Source organism: Pelodiscus sinensis, chromosome 11 (genome assembly GCF_052426305.1).
Source record: "Pelodiscus sinensis isolate ZL-2025 chromosome 11, ASM5242630v1, whole genome shotgun sequence".
NCBI classification, from domain to species: Eukaryota; Metazoa; Chordata; order Testudines; family Trionychidae; genus Pelodiscus; species Pelodiscus sinensis.
The window spans coordinates 30,986,386-31,000,844 of record NC_143062.1 but is presented as its reverse complement, the minus strand read 5'-3'; the positions used below and the strand labels follow the sequence as shown (position 1 = coordinate 31,000,844).

The 14,459-nt window shown below is 45.3% G+C and overlaps 1 protein-coding gene across 1 annotated transcript in view; it reads right to left on the bottom strand.

The window, feature by feature from the left end:
- CCDC174 (coiled-coil domain containing 174) overlaps positions 1-1,421 on the bottom strand; it is a 30,238-nt gene extending 28,817 nt beyond the window's left edge. The window contains exon 1 of the mRNA XM_075938762.2: positions 1,282-1,421. Within this exon, the coding sequence (XP_075794877.2) occupies positions 1,282-1,323 (42 nt within the window). The 5' untranslated portion in view covers positions 1,324-1,421. The remainder of the gene's footprint in view (positions 1-1,281) is intronic.
- Between the last annotated feature and the right edge of the window lie 13,038 nt (positions 1,422-14,459).

Here is a 14,459-nt window from a genome sequence, read left to right as displayed (position 1 = left end):
CAGGAGCAAAGAATTCCCAGAGGGCTAATTAAAAATGGGTAAGTACAAGTTTTGCTTAATTTAATTTGTGGGGCATGTAAGTATGATTACCAACTACAATAAAAGAGCTCAGAGATCCAAGGCCTCTTAATTTATCTGCAACAAGCTACAAACCAACTGAATAAAACCCACTGTAGCCATGAGGAACTAAAACTGATGTGAATTGCCTGTTGTTCTTACATGAACTTGGAGTATCTTATACATTCTAAAATCCTTTAGTGTTGGGGTAGTACAGCAGAAAAGTGGAGCTTTTAAGAGTTGTCCTACTGGAAAACCCTTCCCCACTAATATATGCATTTTGGTAGCATCCTGTGTTGTTTTTATGATACCATGATGATGCACTAAACCAGTGTTTCTCCCTTAGGGTTACTTGTGTTGCTGTACCCCCCCCTCCCCCGACTTATCTTAACTGAAATTTGGAGAAAACTGAATTTGTTAAGTTTTACAGAGCTTTATTATTTTTGTATTTTTACACCCACAAATTTAATCGCCTGCCTGACTACAATTAAGTTGTTTAAACAAATGTGTTGCAATAGTAGAAAAAATGGTGTGCATCTGAAAACTGTAGGTAGTGGGGGTATTTATAATTTTTTTTAAATTGAGAAATTTAAATTGAGAATTCTTTTAAGGTTGAGAAACACTGCCACTTCTGTGTCTTCCCCTAGAACAGTGGTTCCCAAACTTTTTGACATCACGCCCCTTTTTTATTTGAGAAACCCTCTCCCCCCCAAAAAAAATAGCAGCAAAACTTGAGTGGATGCCTGAGTGGACAGACGGACCGAGCTCCTTCTTGGGAGGGGAGTCACCTTACACCCGCTGGAATTTCTTCACGCCCCGCCCCCCAGCTTGGGAACCCATGCCCCCTAGAATTACTGCAAGTCCTGACTCCGGCCAGGTGGCGGGTTGCCCCCCCAGCCTGGCCAAGAAGGGATGAGCTGGTGCTGCGCGCAGTCACAGGTTCAGAACGCGGCTCTGAGGGGCTCGCACCACTGGGAGGAGCAAGGCTCGTAGCGCGAGGAGCAGCTGGAACAAACGAACCTGCTCGCCCCACGGGGGGGAGGGGGCGGCGCCGCTTGGGAGAGGAAAACGAAACGTTCCTAGATTCTGTCCGCGGTTCCTCCCGCGTGAGGGGAACGAAGCCGGGGGAGGGGGAGAGACCAATCCCGACACAGGGGTAAACTCAGGCGCGTCCACTCATCGCACCCCCGCCCGCTCCGCGTGACGAGGCCATGCAGCACTCACCGAGGAGACCGTAACCTCCAGGGGCTTCTTCCTACGGTCCATGGCGCCTCTGCGCTGAGAAAAGGGGAGCAGCTTAGGGCACCCACACCCGGCCCGTAAACAACACACAGCCCGGCCGCCCGTTCGCCGCCATCTTGCCGTCAAGTGCAGCCGAACTGCCTCATGCTTGCGACCATGCCGTAAAGCAAGACCGTGGTGCGCGTGTGGTCCCCGGCGCCATCTTGGGAAGGTCACCCTGGTAGAACGTGTGGCCTAAACTCGCAGTGTGAGGGAACAGCCTTGCCCTGGGCCTGGCCACTCTGTCCATCAGCCTCCGAACGCACTGGCCGGGGCCGGCTCTGGCCGCCGAGGCCCAGCGCTAGGTTTGTAAGTGGGGCCGGGCTCTGTCCCCCCCCCCCCCCCGTGTGTGAGAAACAAGGGGGGTGAGAAATGTTCCACTGAGCCAGACTTCAGCTCTTTTAACACCCGCCAACCAATGGGCGCTGAGAGATTGGCCTGAGCGACTGGGGCAGCCTGAGTTAAGAGCCACCTGGAGGGAGCAGCCTTTGTTTTCAAGGGGGCTGGGATTGGGGCTGCAGCAGGTAGGGAGCCCAGCCTGCCTTGGGTGTGTTGCAGCCTGGAGACACTGAGGTAAACTTCTCCCAGCCAGCACCTGCATCCCAGCTTCTTCCCCATATCGTCACCCAAACCCTCGGCACCCCCTGTTCCCGGTGACAACTCCCTCCTTCCTACACCCCTCTCCCAGGTCAGAATCCTCTCCTGCACCCACACTCCCTCCCTGACCCTACACCCCAATCACCTGAACCAGGTCACAATCCTTTCCTCCACCCAAACGCCCTCTCAGACACCACACCGTCTCCTGCATCCCAGTCCCTTACTCCATATGTCCTTCTGCACCTAACCTAGACCCTGCACTCCCTCCACAGAAAAGTGCAGCCCTTAACCACTTACCAAAATCTTGGAGTGCCCCTCCTCCCCCCACCAAAAATTATTGCTCACCTCTGTTTAACACCATTGTTCTTCGCCAGGGATGTGTACCGCTGGGAGCACATCCACTCATCGAAATGTGTGCCTAGTTTTAATGGGCTACTTAAAAGCACTTGCAAAGTCAGTACCCGCTATGTTTCATACAGACAATGAATGACTTAGACTGGTCTGCATGGGCGGTTGGTGTGGCTGAGGGAGGCAGGCCCCTAGCCCTGCCTCCCACAGGGAGATCCAGCTCCAGGTGTGGGCCCCTGGAGCACTGAGGGAGGGTGGTGGCCATGTAGTTCTAGCCTCCCTGGCCAGGAGCACAGGGAAGGCGGGTGCTGAGGGCAGCAACACTCCACCTCCAAAATGCCTACGGCAGGTGTTCTGTGGGTGGAGTGTGGGCAGGGCGGTGCCTGGTGGCTTGAGAAGATGCCTGTGCTGGCCTGTATAATATACACTGACATTCAGTACAATATCTATATTCTAATTGATTTATATGGCAAAAATGAGAAAGTAAGCAATTTTTCAGTAGTGTGCTGTGATGTTTTTGTATTTTTATGTAAGCAAGTAATTTTTAAGTGAAGTGAAACTTAGGGGTAGACAAGACAAATTAGACTTCTGAAAAGGGGACAATAGTTTGGAAAGATGGAGAGCCATTGTTTTAACACAGTGTCTAAAATCTGCCTATAAAGTAATACAAAATGGGAGTACAGTAATTCCTTATTTAACACTATAGATATATTTCAGAAAATGATCTTGTTAAGTGAAAACGTGTTATGCGGGGTCAATTTTCCCATTGACAATAATGGAAAAGGTGGGGGTTGCATTTCAAGCGGTGGTGTCTATTGGGACTGGGACATAAGGTTGGGGGAGAAAGGGGACTGGGTTACAGCAGGGAGGGGAGGTGTTTGACTCTGGGGAAGGGGAGGAGAGGGGAGGGGGATTGGGTTGGGAATATGCCCCTGTGATGGGTCTGCCGGGACCCGCACTGCGTCCAGCTGGGGGGAGTCCCCGGGGAACGGCGCGGCAAGCGGCGAACCCTCCGCCACTTTGCAGGGAGGCGGGGGAAGCCCCATGCAGCTGCAGGCAACAGGTTGGCTGGGGAAATCATGTTATTCCGGGGATGGTCATGTAATTAAAAAATGTTCCCTAAAAAAATAATCGTGCTATCGCGAAAATGTCTTAAGCGGGCACGTGTTAAATGAGGAATTACTGTATCTCTATCCCTAACAGGTAGTTTGAATAGCCACAGGTCTACCTCTGCCCTTGATCTTGTTCGAACAGATAAATCAAGTTACATTTTGGTCTGTGTCTCCGTTGGAAGGAGAGAAAGTGTGTGTGAGAGAGAAAACAGAGGTCCAATTTGTTTAACCATTAAGGATGCTATAGCTTTTTGTGTAAGAGTGGGAGTTGCCCACTGGTACTTATGGATGCTCAACATCTACCAGGAATGTGGCTGTTTTTAAAGGTTGTCAATATAGTAAAATCTGAATTAGTGGAATATCATGAAAAGGCTGGAGTGGGGGTGGATGGGCAGTAGATGGAGAATAAATTTGAATAATCAAGGTTTTTAGATAATTGGAGGAATTTTCAATTGGTGATTTTGAGAGACAAAGATGCTTGATGACAAGGCATTTTGGGTAATCTAGGTTCTGCTGTATATAAAGGTAAGGGTATTGCTGCAATATTTTATGATGAATTATTTCCAAAGAGCCCAGGTGTCATGAGAGTGGGGAATATAAATATTTCCCCCCTGTTTTGAGCCTGTTATGGGTATCTGTGTGGCAAACACTAAAAAAGCAGGAGTTTCCAAGCCAAGCTCTATGGCCAGCAGCTGTAACAAAACTCGTATCTTCTGCAAATCACCATACCTGTAATGCACATTCATCCATGGATCACAGTCTCTGAGCTGTGGTGAGTACAAGCTCTAATATCTAAGAAAGGGTGTATTTAGGGTTCCAGATATAACTCATGGAAGTCAAATGGGTTCTTTCCATTAACTTAGCAGACTTTGGATCAGGCCCAGAGAATATTGACCTAAAAATGGACATGATAGGAGGAAAGGAAGAACTCTGATAGTTCTTTGTTGGCTAGATTCTTATTTCCTTTCTTGTGCTGAATAGTTCCTTCCTTCCCTCCTGTTCCCACTGAAGAAATGGAACCATTTGTGGCAATATGTTTTTCAGTGTAAGTAAAGGAATCTGTCCCAATATTAGAAAAAGGCAAGTGTAAAACTCATTACAGAAAAAGAACAAAAAAGATACTAGAACAGGCCTGGATAAAATATGGCCCGTGGGCTGGATCCAGCCTTCCAAACCACTGGATGCAGCCTGCAGAGGCGATGGGGAGCCCCAGGCAGGCTCCATTTCTGTTTTAAAACTGGAGGGGAGGGGAGAAGTTTTAGGAGTTGCCCCACCCCGCCCTCAGCACATTCCCATTGGCTGGTTTCTGACAGAAACCGGCCAATGGGAGCTGCTTGTTAGAATAACAGGCAGCGAAGAATCATGCCCCCTCTCCTGGGCTCAGTTATTCATAAAGCACATGGCCAGGTAAGCAGGCTGGCTGGGAAACATTTTAAGCTCTGCAGGTAGGCAGGCTAGTTTGGCAGCTGACAAGTAAGTCTCCTGGCCACAGCCTCCTTCTGGCACACCAACTCTCTTGCCCCCCCCACCACTCAACATACCTAAACCCTCTATCCCCCTCTTACACCCACACTCCCTCCCAGATCTGGCACCCCAATCTCCTGCCCCAGATCACATTCCCCTCCTACCCTATGTTACTTCACAAACCCCTGCACTCCAGTCCCCTGCCCTAAGTCACAACCTCCTGCTTCAGCCCAACTCCCTCCCAGACTCCAGTCTCCCTCCTGCACCCCAGTCCCTTACCCCAAGCTCCTTTCTGCACCCAACTTCCATTTCAGACCCCGCACCTCCATTAATATCCTGGAAGAGTGTGGCCCTCGACCATTTTCCAAAATCTTGGAGTGGTCCCCCATCAAAAATTATTGCCCACCCCTGTTCTAGAATGTTGTGGCCTTATGTGTGACAGTTGTCATTAAAAATTATGTTTAGAATATAATTTTGACATCTCCAACATTGGTGTTTGGAGCTGAGAATTTGGTTCAAGCCCATATATCTATTTAAGTGTATGACAGAAATCACAAATCATCCCATTTTAGATACATTTAATGCAGTATGTCTGTGTTCTAAGAGATAAGTGAATAAATACATAGTTCTGAAAGAGCAAATACTGGGGGAATGTAAAATAATTTGAATAAAATAACTATAAACTATAAAGCTTATTAGGGGAGAAGAAAAACAGAAGATTGAAGATGGCCATAAATTTGGCCATCCTTCAGGCTGTGGGGGAGGAAATACTGGAAAGTAGTGGAGAGGGAAAGCACAATTCCCGCCCCCCCCAACCTCCTGTCTCATTTCAGTAAAATGTCACTGCTACAAATCACACCAGGATGTGCATATACATGCACCCCACCCACAGCCACTTGGGATGTTAGATAACATGTAATTGAATAGTCATGTAACTGCTAAAATTTGAGCTATAACATGACTATTCAGTAGTTCCCAGGGCAGGGCCGACAGCCAGTGCGCTCCAGTCCCACTCTCGGGTAGTCCCCTGCCACCTCACACTGCTGCTTCTCTATCAGCGGGAACTTGTCTGTGAGGGGAAACGCTTTAAAAAGAGGCAGTAGTGCAGAACAGCACCAGCCCCTATTTGTGGGGCACCCAAGCAGCTTCTGTCTGTGGTGGGCTCAAGCTTGCCACAGACACACGATGCTCGGTGGGATGAGGATAATCCTCTGTCTATGGGGAGCTTTGATCACCCACAGACAGGGGCTGCTACCGCAGAACAGCCTCGGTCTGTGGCAAATCTTGTTCCATCGCGGACAGAGGCTGCTCCACAGCAGCAGAGCGGGAGAGGGGAGGGGGAGCTGGTGCTCAAGAGGAGCTGGCTTTTAAACTGGCTTCACCCAAGCATGGACTCTTGCCAGCCCCTTATATCTCTATAGGAGGCAGATTTGGGGGTCAGTCCGAGGAGTCAGCACGTGTGCAGAGCCAGTTTGAAAGCTGGCTTCTCACATGTATCGGCTCCCACTTGTCCCCCTCAGCCTCTGTGCTGCTGCCTTTTTATTAGGGAGGGGCAAGCGGATCCAGTGCTTTTAAGCCAGGTCCCCACGGTCACCAGCTCCCGCCTCCCTACCCTTGCTGCCTCTGATACAGAGGAAGCGGGAGGGAGTTGCATGAAGTCAACAGGATTAACAGTCACAATGTCAAAGATTAAATCACCCGAAATGTGAACCCAGCGCATTTTCTGACTTTTTAGTAACCTATCCATTTCTGCACATCTTTTCTGGGAAAGGGAATTCTCCACTTGGGATCCCCTAATTTTTCTTGCATAGTGATGCGTGACTTACGTAGAAGTCCTCATCTGGTCTGCTTGCAGGTGCCAGTATCATATAAATGATGAAGCCTTACACAACTATTTTAGGAAAGACACTACAGAAGAACTGTTATCCAGGTGAAACTGCAGGACAAATTTAGGTATCATCATGTGCAGCAAGTTATATAGGCCTATGGTGCCCTGGCACTAGGAATGTTCTTGGCCTGGGACCAGGCTTCACTGAAGTGCAAGGCTGGGTCTTGATGTTGGCCCCACCTACTCTCCCTGTATGCTTTCCCTGGCTTGCCTGACTCCCTGTGTGCTCCTCCAGCCCTGCCTGGCCAGGACTTTAGTGCTCCTGCTCTTGCAAAAAAGTGAGTAGAATCTTCTATACTGGGAGTGGGAAAGGTGTTGGTATGACATCTCAGTAATATTTTGTGGAACAAGTCAGTCATTTTCACTCTTTGATACTGTATAATTTATGAAATCAAGCTATGAGAACCATTAGCCAACATTCCCTTCCTCAATTAACATCAGAAAAATCAACAGGCAGTAATGAAAACTTACACAGACATGTGATTGAGCACACAATGGCTGTAGGATTGATCTACACACAAGCACTCTCTTCCAGGTGTGTGATTCATTGCTTTCAAGTGTGCAGTCAGACAGATGATTTAAAAAGCACTCTATAAATGTCAATTCAATAGCCTCATTCTTATTGTCTAAGAATTGACAAGCTTTTACACATGGTTTCATCAAGAAGTTTTGATAACTCTAACCTATTGGGGACTATCTTAGTTTAGTTTCTGGTAAACAAGCAATTTTATAAAGGGTCTTCACATGCATATGGGGGGGGGGGGGGAAGGAGCAGGCTAAGATAAGAATAAGTTTTTGAAGCAAAACTAGATGAACCAGATTAATTTTTTTAAATGAAGATTAATTGTTCAGATTCAATTTAGTGGTCTTCTGCTTAACATAGAATTGCTTATCAGAAATGTGAAGTCTAAATAAACTGGCTTTTATCATTTAAAACTGTTGAAAGCCATGAATCCCTTAGGAATAATTGATTCCGCATGTCTCATTAATATGCTGTTCATTTTAGCATAAAAGAGGCCTAATTATGTTTACTTCCACATAGCTGCATTAACACAGGAGCTTATTATTTTTGGTAAAGATAATGCTCATACTGATCATATTAAAGGAAATTTTAAAATTTCTCCATACAACCAAACACAACCACAATTCATTTTAAAGAAGACTTTGTGGTAATTCCATATATTAAAGAAAAATTAGAGCACAAATAGAATTCTAACTCTTATACCTCATGGTTTCATACTAGTCCTACAACATAACAGTCACTTGAATATTAGGAAATTGCCAAATTGTTACATGTTGCCAATATGCACTGCCCATTACACTCCATTTGACCTAGATGTGGACTTATGAATGTGGAACAAAACTGCACTGAACACATCTGGGGATGCATTGGGGTAGTCTTTAAAGACTGGAAGTTTTTCAGATAAGATGGATTCTTGAAACTTGATCCTGCTGCTGTGGAAGTCCTTGTGAGTTTACCACTGGGAGCAGAACTGGATATATCTGCTTGTATTTGGATAGATTGTGATCCACATAGTGAAGAGAGGGAAGGAGGAGGAGCAATTGGATTACAAAAATGAAGAATGAGGTTGACAGCACATCAAAGGAAGTCACTACACTTGAGTCCCCCAAACCTACACATCTCAGTGGTTCACCTGAAGTAGAATCTGGAACTCTTGATTGTAGATTTATGGTGGTGTCAAGAATGTCTCCAGTAAAAAGTTAAGCTGACCCCTTCATTGGTCAAAACTGCATCTAATGATTAGAAGTTAGGAGGGATGGATGTTCATTTCATAAAAAATGTCTCTTTTTAAAGAAGAGTGTATTAAACTGAAAATGTCGCATCCAGCCCACGGAGGCCCTTTTGCACACCTCTGTACTATCTGCTTGTAGATGATTTGGCAATTGTACAAGACAAGTATATTATTGTTCACAGGTTGTTTAATGCTAAATTGAAATGGGCTGTCTTATTTCACTAGGAACTGCATTTTACATACAAGTTTTTAATGCACTTATTAAAATCACCAAAAAAAATCATTGATTTAAATCAAGTTTCCAAAAAGCTTAAGACTGACAGTGCTTAGAGTGCACTTTATTTTGGAGTAAGCCCCATTGAACTCACTGGCATTTCTGTTTTTTGAGAAGTATAAAATGGGGTTCCCTTGGAAATGCTTTTGGCATCACCATTATATTCTAAAATAAGGGGCATGTATTATGTAGTACAAAATAAGAAAATGCCAGTCAGTGGCAACTGGCAACTCTAGATTTCTCTTGCTGGAACTTTCTGTATTGTATATTTTGGTGTAGCTAAGCTAAACTTTTTTTTTCCCTAGCAATATCCAACACAGCAAACAAATTAGGAATTTGTCAAATCACACTTATAGTAAAAGACAGAGAGCGTCTTGAAGAATGATTAATTGCAAAGTGAATTATTTAAATTACTAACCAGTGGATCCATTCAGCCATATCCACTTTTTCATCCACATCATTTTCTCCCAACAAGCAGTTTTTCTTATGGCACGATTTTCCGGAAATGCTTTTAACCGAAAAGTTTTCTATTAAAAGCATTTTCGGAACAGAGCGTCTAGATTGGCACGGACGCTTTTCCACAAATAGCACTTTTTGCGGAAAAGCGTCCGGGCCAATCTAGACACGCTTTTCCGCAAAAAAGCTCCGATCGCCATTTTTGCGATCGGGATTTTTTTGCGGAAAACAAATCTCAGCTGTCTACACTGGCCCTTTTGCACAAAAGCTTTGCGCAAAAGGGACTTTTGCCTAAATGGGAGCAGAATAGTATTTCTGCAAGAAGCACTGATTTCTTACAGTAGGAAGTCAGTGCTTTTGAGGAAATTCAAGCGGCCAGTGTAGACAGCTGGCAAGTTTTTCCGGAAAAGCAGCTGATTTTCCGGAAAAACTGGCCAGTCTAGACATAGCCATGATGTTTCAGTCTTGTAACTGGCCCTGCATCATTTTCTTGCACTGCTTACACTTGACACGTTGTTTTCCTTTTTTACCCAGGGAACACAGTTCTTTAAAATAGTCCCAGATAGGACCACTCGTATGCCCCAAAGCAATTATAGATTTTCTGGGACAAAACTGGAGGGGAATACTGAAAGCTGTGTGTGTGCTGAATAAGGTCTTCCCTTTTTCTATCCAATCCACTCACTGTTTCCTTTCTATGCTGCCTCCATCCTTTCCTATATAGTGTCTCTCTGTCTTTAAGACAGTGCCTTAACTAATTCCTCTGCTGTGCTTGGCCAAGGTCCACCACCGTATAAGCACAGAGCAAAAACAATCTTAGCCAGCCATTGTCTGTCTTTGCACATGTAACATTTTAGTTTGCTGAGAAACAGAAGTTGCCAGAACTTTCAAGAAGCAAGAACTAGTAGTTAGGCTGGACAGACTAGAGCCAATAATTTTTTTAATACTGTAAGTATATATATGTAGCATGTTTGTGATAAGATTTAATTGTTACTGTTGTTTTTAAATGGGAAATGTAATATTTTGATGAATTAAAGTCCAATTTAAATAAAAATAGATTTAAATCTGATTTTAAATTAAAAAAAATCTTTTTGTCCACTTGGCACTTAGTTAAGATATACTTATTATACACTGTGGTTATGCCTTGTGATTCTGTCTCTCTCTCTGTCTCAGAGTTGGTGAACTTTTATCCAGAAGAATCCTGAAGAACTTTATAAAAATAAAATACAGGACTATGTAGCACTTTAAAGAATAACAAGATGGTTTATTAGATGATGAGCTTCCGTGGGCCAGACCCACTTTCTCAGATCAAATAATGGAAGAAAATAGTCACAACCATATATACCAAAGGATACAATTTAAAAAAAATGAACACACATGAAAAGGACAAATCACATTACAGAACAGAAGGGGGATGTAGGGGGGGGGGAAGGAAGGTGAATGCCAGTGAGTTAATGATATTAACACGGCTACATCTCTATCACTATTTATAAAAATAGTATTTCTCTATCATTGCAACGCAGCTAGAAATCAACAGTTTAACAGTGTGCTTATGACCATGCTCAAATGTTTTCCTGAACTGGGCCTGAAGAAGCAGGGGGGAAAATCACAATGAGTAGCAATGCATTTTGTTTAAAAATTAGATTAAAAATATTTTACTCCATTGATGGAAACACTCTAAGCCATTACAATAAATAATACTTTATATCATGTACCTCTTTATTCTGTCACCAGTGACTTTTGTGCCACAGCTTCAGGGGCTAGCCAAGTTAGTCTGTACAGGAAAAAACAACAGATGGTGTGGTAGCACTAACAAAACATGTAGATGGTATCATGAGCTTTTGTGGACACAGATGACTCAAACTCCAGTCATCTGAAGAAGTGGGCTGTGCCCACAAAAGCTTATGATACCATCTACATGTTTTGTTAGTCTATAAAGTGCTACCCAGACCATTTGTTGGGGTTTTTTTTTTGTACCACAGGAAGTAAAGGTTTGCCTGCTGTTAACTTCTTTACACTTGCTCATCCACCCTTCTTCTCTCCAGGCATCTGTATCTTTGCTTTGGACAGGCAAAGTTGCTCCATCCCCCCAGCAGACTTGGTCTGGATGCACCCCAATCAGGTTTCCACATACATCAGATAATTTTCATGCCTTCTCAATCACTGCTGGAGCTGCCTGCACATCAGTGTCTAGTCCTATAAATGAAGCTGGATTTCCAATTCCACCTGCACATCTACAGTCCCTTTACAGACTTGCAGTTCCCTCTCCCCTCTGTGCTGGGATGCCAGGTTGGAGGGAAAGTTTCCAGTTTTGTTTACAGAGAATTCAGGATAGAAGTAAGGCCAGAGAGGAATACTATTGATTAAATGGAGATTCTAATGCTTTATAATCTTGGGGCAGCAATGGGAAAAGAGGATCCAGTGCTCTCTTTTCTATCCATGGATGATTCAGCCAACTCCAAATCTCTCTTCCAAAGCCTTTGCCTATTGAGTGTTAGAAATATAATTCTGATGGAGCTCTCATAAAAAAGAGTAGGGGTGGCAGTGGCACACAATTTCTTCCAATCAAATTTATCTTTTCAAAAGAAATACGTAGTGAAGCCCAATTCCATTCTCCATTACACCAGTGTGAACCCCCAAAAAAACTTTATGAAAACTCCTGTTAGAACAGACTCCCTAAAATCAGAATCTGGCCTAAAAATGTTGCTTTACACTGCTGAAGTGTACACATCAGGAGGCAGTCAGAGGCTGATATCTAATGGCTGGAAACTTTAAGATCAGTACTGGTTGTGGCAGGCAGAGAAGCACATATTGCTTTTCATCGTGGCTGTTACTTCCCAAAGATGCTATTTTTTAACCTCAGAGTTTAAACCTTGTTAAGTTATATTTCTCCAGTGACATCCAAAGGGTGATGTTATAAGTTGTAACTATTTCACTGGCATGCCGGTGACATGATTCTGTTTATATCCCACAGTGTTTGATAGAATTATTTTTATACCACCATTTTCATGGCAGCATCCCATAAGGTGACAGAAAACTGGGTCCTAGATTGTTTCTTGGCGTCTTTCAATGGAAGACTATTGGGATTTTACTAACTCTTCTATAATGTCTTTGATTTTCTTATAGGGCATTATAGATATAAGTAGCTGAGGCGTGTTAAATATATATTGAACTTAAAATGAGTATATGGGAAAGATTGCAGATCAGCCCAAATTACCAGATTCTATTCTGGGAATCTGAACAAACTAGCCTGAGATCTTTAATTGCTGTTGAGGCTGGAAATGCCTTTTAAAATACATGAAATGCACTTTAAAATCCCTAATTAAAATAAATGTGTTTGTCTGTTGTCTTGCCAGTTTAATCAACAATTGTTGACGGGCTTTGATGGCTAGAGCAATAAGACAAATATTCTGCACAATTTCTGCTTACTATGATATATGTGCTCAAGTGCTAGCAATACCCCTCTGCCATGTATATTGGTCAGACTGGACAATCTCTATGACAAAGGATTAATGGCCACAAATTAGATATTCAAAATGGTAACACACAAAAACCTGTTGCCCAACGTATTAACCTGCCTGGGCACTCATTAATGGATTTAAAAGTACAGGCCTGGGGGAGAGGGAGCCCCTTTGCCCCCCCTTTCCACTAGGCACCCATGCCCCTGATCGGCCTGGGAGTCTGTGAGCATGTGAATCCGCCTCCTTCCCTACCCCCACCCTGTGAGGAGCAAGCAGTACTTCAAAGTACATGCGCTGCTCGCAGGGTGGGAAGAGACTTCACACGCTCTCCCGCCCCCAAGTCCTGATTGGCCTGGGGACGGGGGAGTGTCTGATGTCTTCTCCTGCCCTGTGGGACGCGTGTGGCCCTTCAAAGCACTGCATGCTGTTCGCAGGGTGGGGAGGAAGCTTTGAGTGCTCCCCTGTCCCCAAGCCCTAATTGTCCTGGGGGCGGGGAAGCAGCAGGGCCTCCACAGGCAGGATCAACCCACTTGGCGAGCCGGCCCACGGAGTTCCTTTTGCCCACCTCTGGTGTAGATAATACTTAGTCTTACAATGAGTGCTGGGGACTGGACTAGATGACCTCTTGAACTCCCTTCCAGTCCTGTGATTTAAAGTGTGACATGATTCCTTGTTACATAGAATGGATTAAATGAGGGTATTTGGCCACAGGGTTTCCTCTAAGGTAGGCGCCTGTGAAGGCGTGCATCAAAAATTTCAGTTCCATGCACCTCCTCAGCAGAGCTGTGCAGCCATGCCCCAGCTGCCCCATCTCAGGAACAGCTGGGCAGCCACCACACAGCCCACATAGGAAGTGCAGACTGTGCCCAGCTGAAGGGAGCTGAGCCCTGTACCTGGCTCCGGTTCCCTGCAATGATCCTGCAGCTCCCACCTCCTTCCCCTCCGAGGAATGGAGCGGCCACTGCACTGTGGTGGATTGAAACTTCCTCTGGAGGGAAACATGCTAAGCAGGGAGGTGGGGAGTGGGTTTTGGTACTACATGGCCGGGCCAGTGCACTGTGCCCCAGAGCACCCTGAGCAGGGCAGGAGCCGCGGTTCTCTGGGCTGCCCCCAGAGGCACCACTGCTAACTGCGAGTTAAACTTTGGTGGTCGTGAGAAGGCAGCCACCCCCCACGAGGGGAGGGGAGGGGCGTGTGCAGACCTCAGTCATTGATTGGTGGTATGGGAGGTTCAGTGCAAGAAGGAAGTGGTGTTTCAAATTTCAGTGGTGGAAAGCTTGTGTTGCTGAGCTCGATTCCCAACGACCATAACGGCCACCTAGCTCGGGGGAAGGGGTGTGCTCTGCCTCTGCCAGAGGCAGGAGCTGGGGAGTCCAGGGTTTGGGGATGAGAGTGGGGTTCCTGAGAGAGATCACACATGCTCCTGGTCCCCTGTCACCTTTCCCTTCTGCTCCTGTGGTGAGTGGGTAAATGAACTCACCCCACCTCTCTCTCTCTGGCCCCACTCCTGTTTTCCATCTGTTCAGGGAAGGATTCTGTAGAACAAATGCTTTTGTTTGCACTCACATGAAGACCCCTGCTCAGATATAAAATTTGACTCCGCATCTGTATCCACAAAAATGAGCTGCAGATATCTGCATCCACTGATGTGGAAACCCGCGGCTATCTGCAAATATGCAGAGCTCTAAATATATTTGTATGCACATTCATAGCTGCAAAAATGAGCCATGGATATCCGCATCCATATCTGCAGATACCCACAGAGGGAAG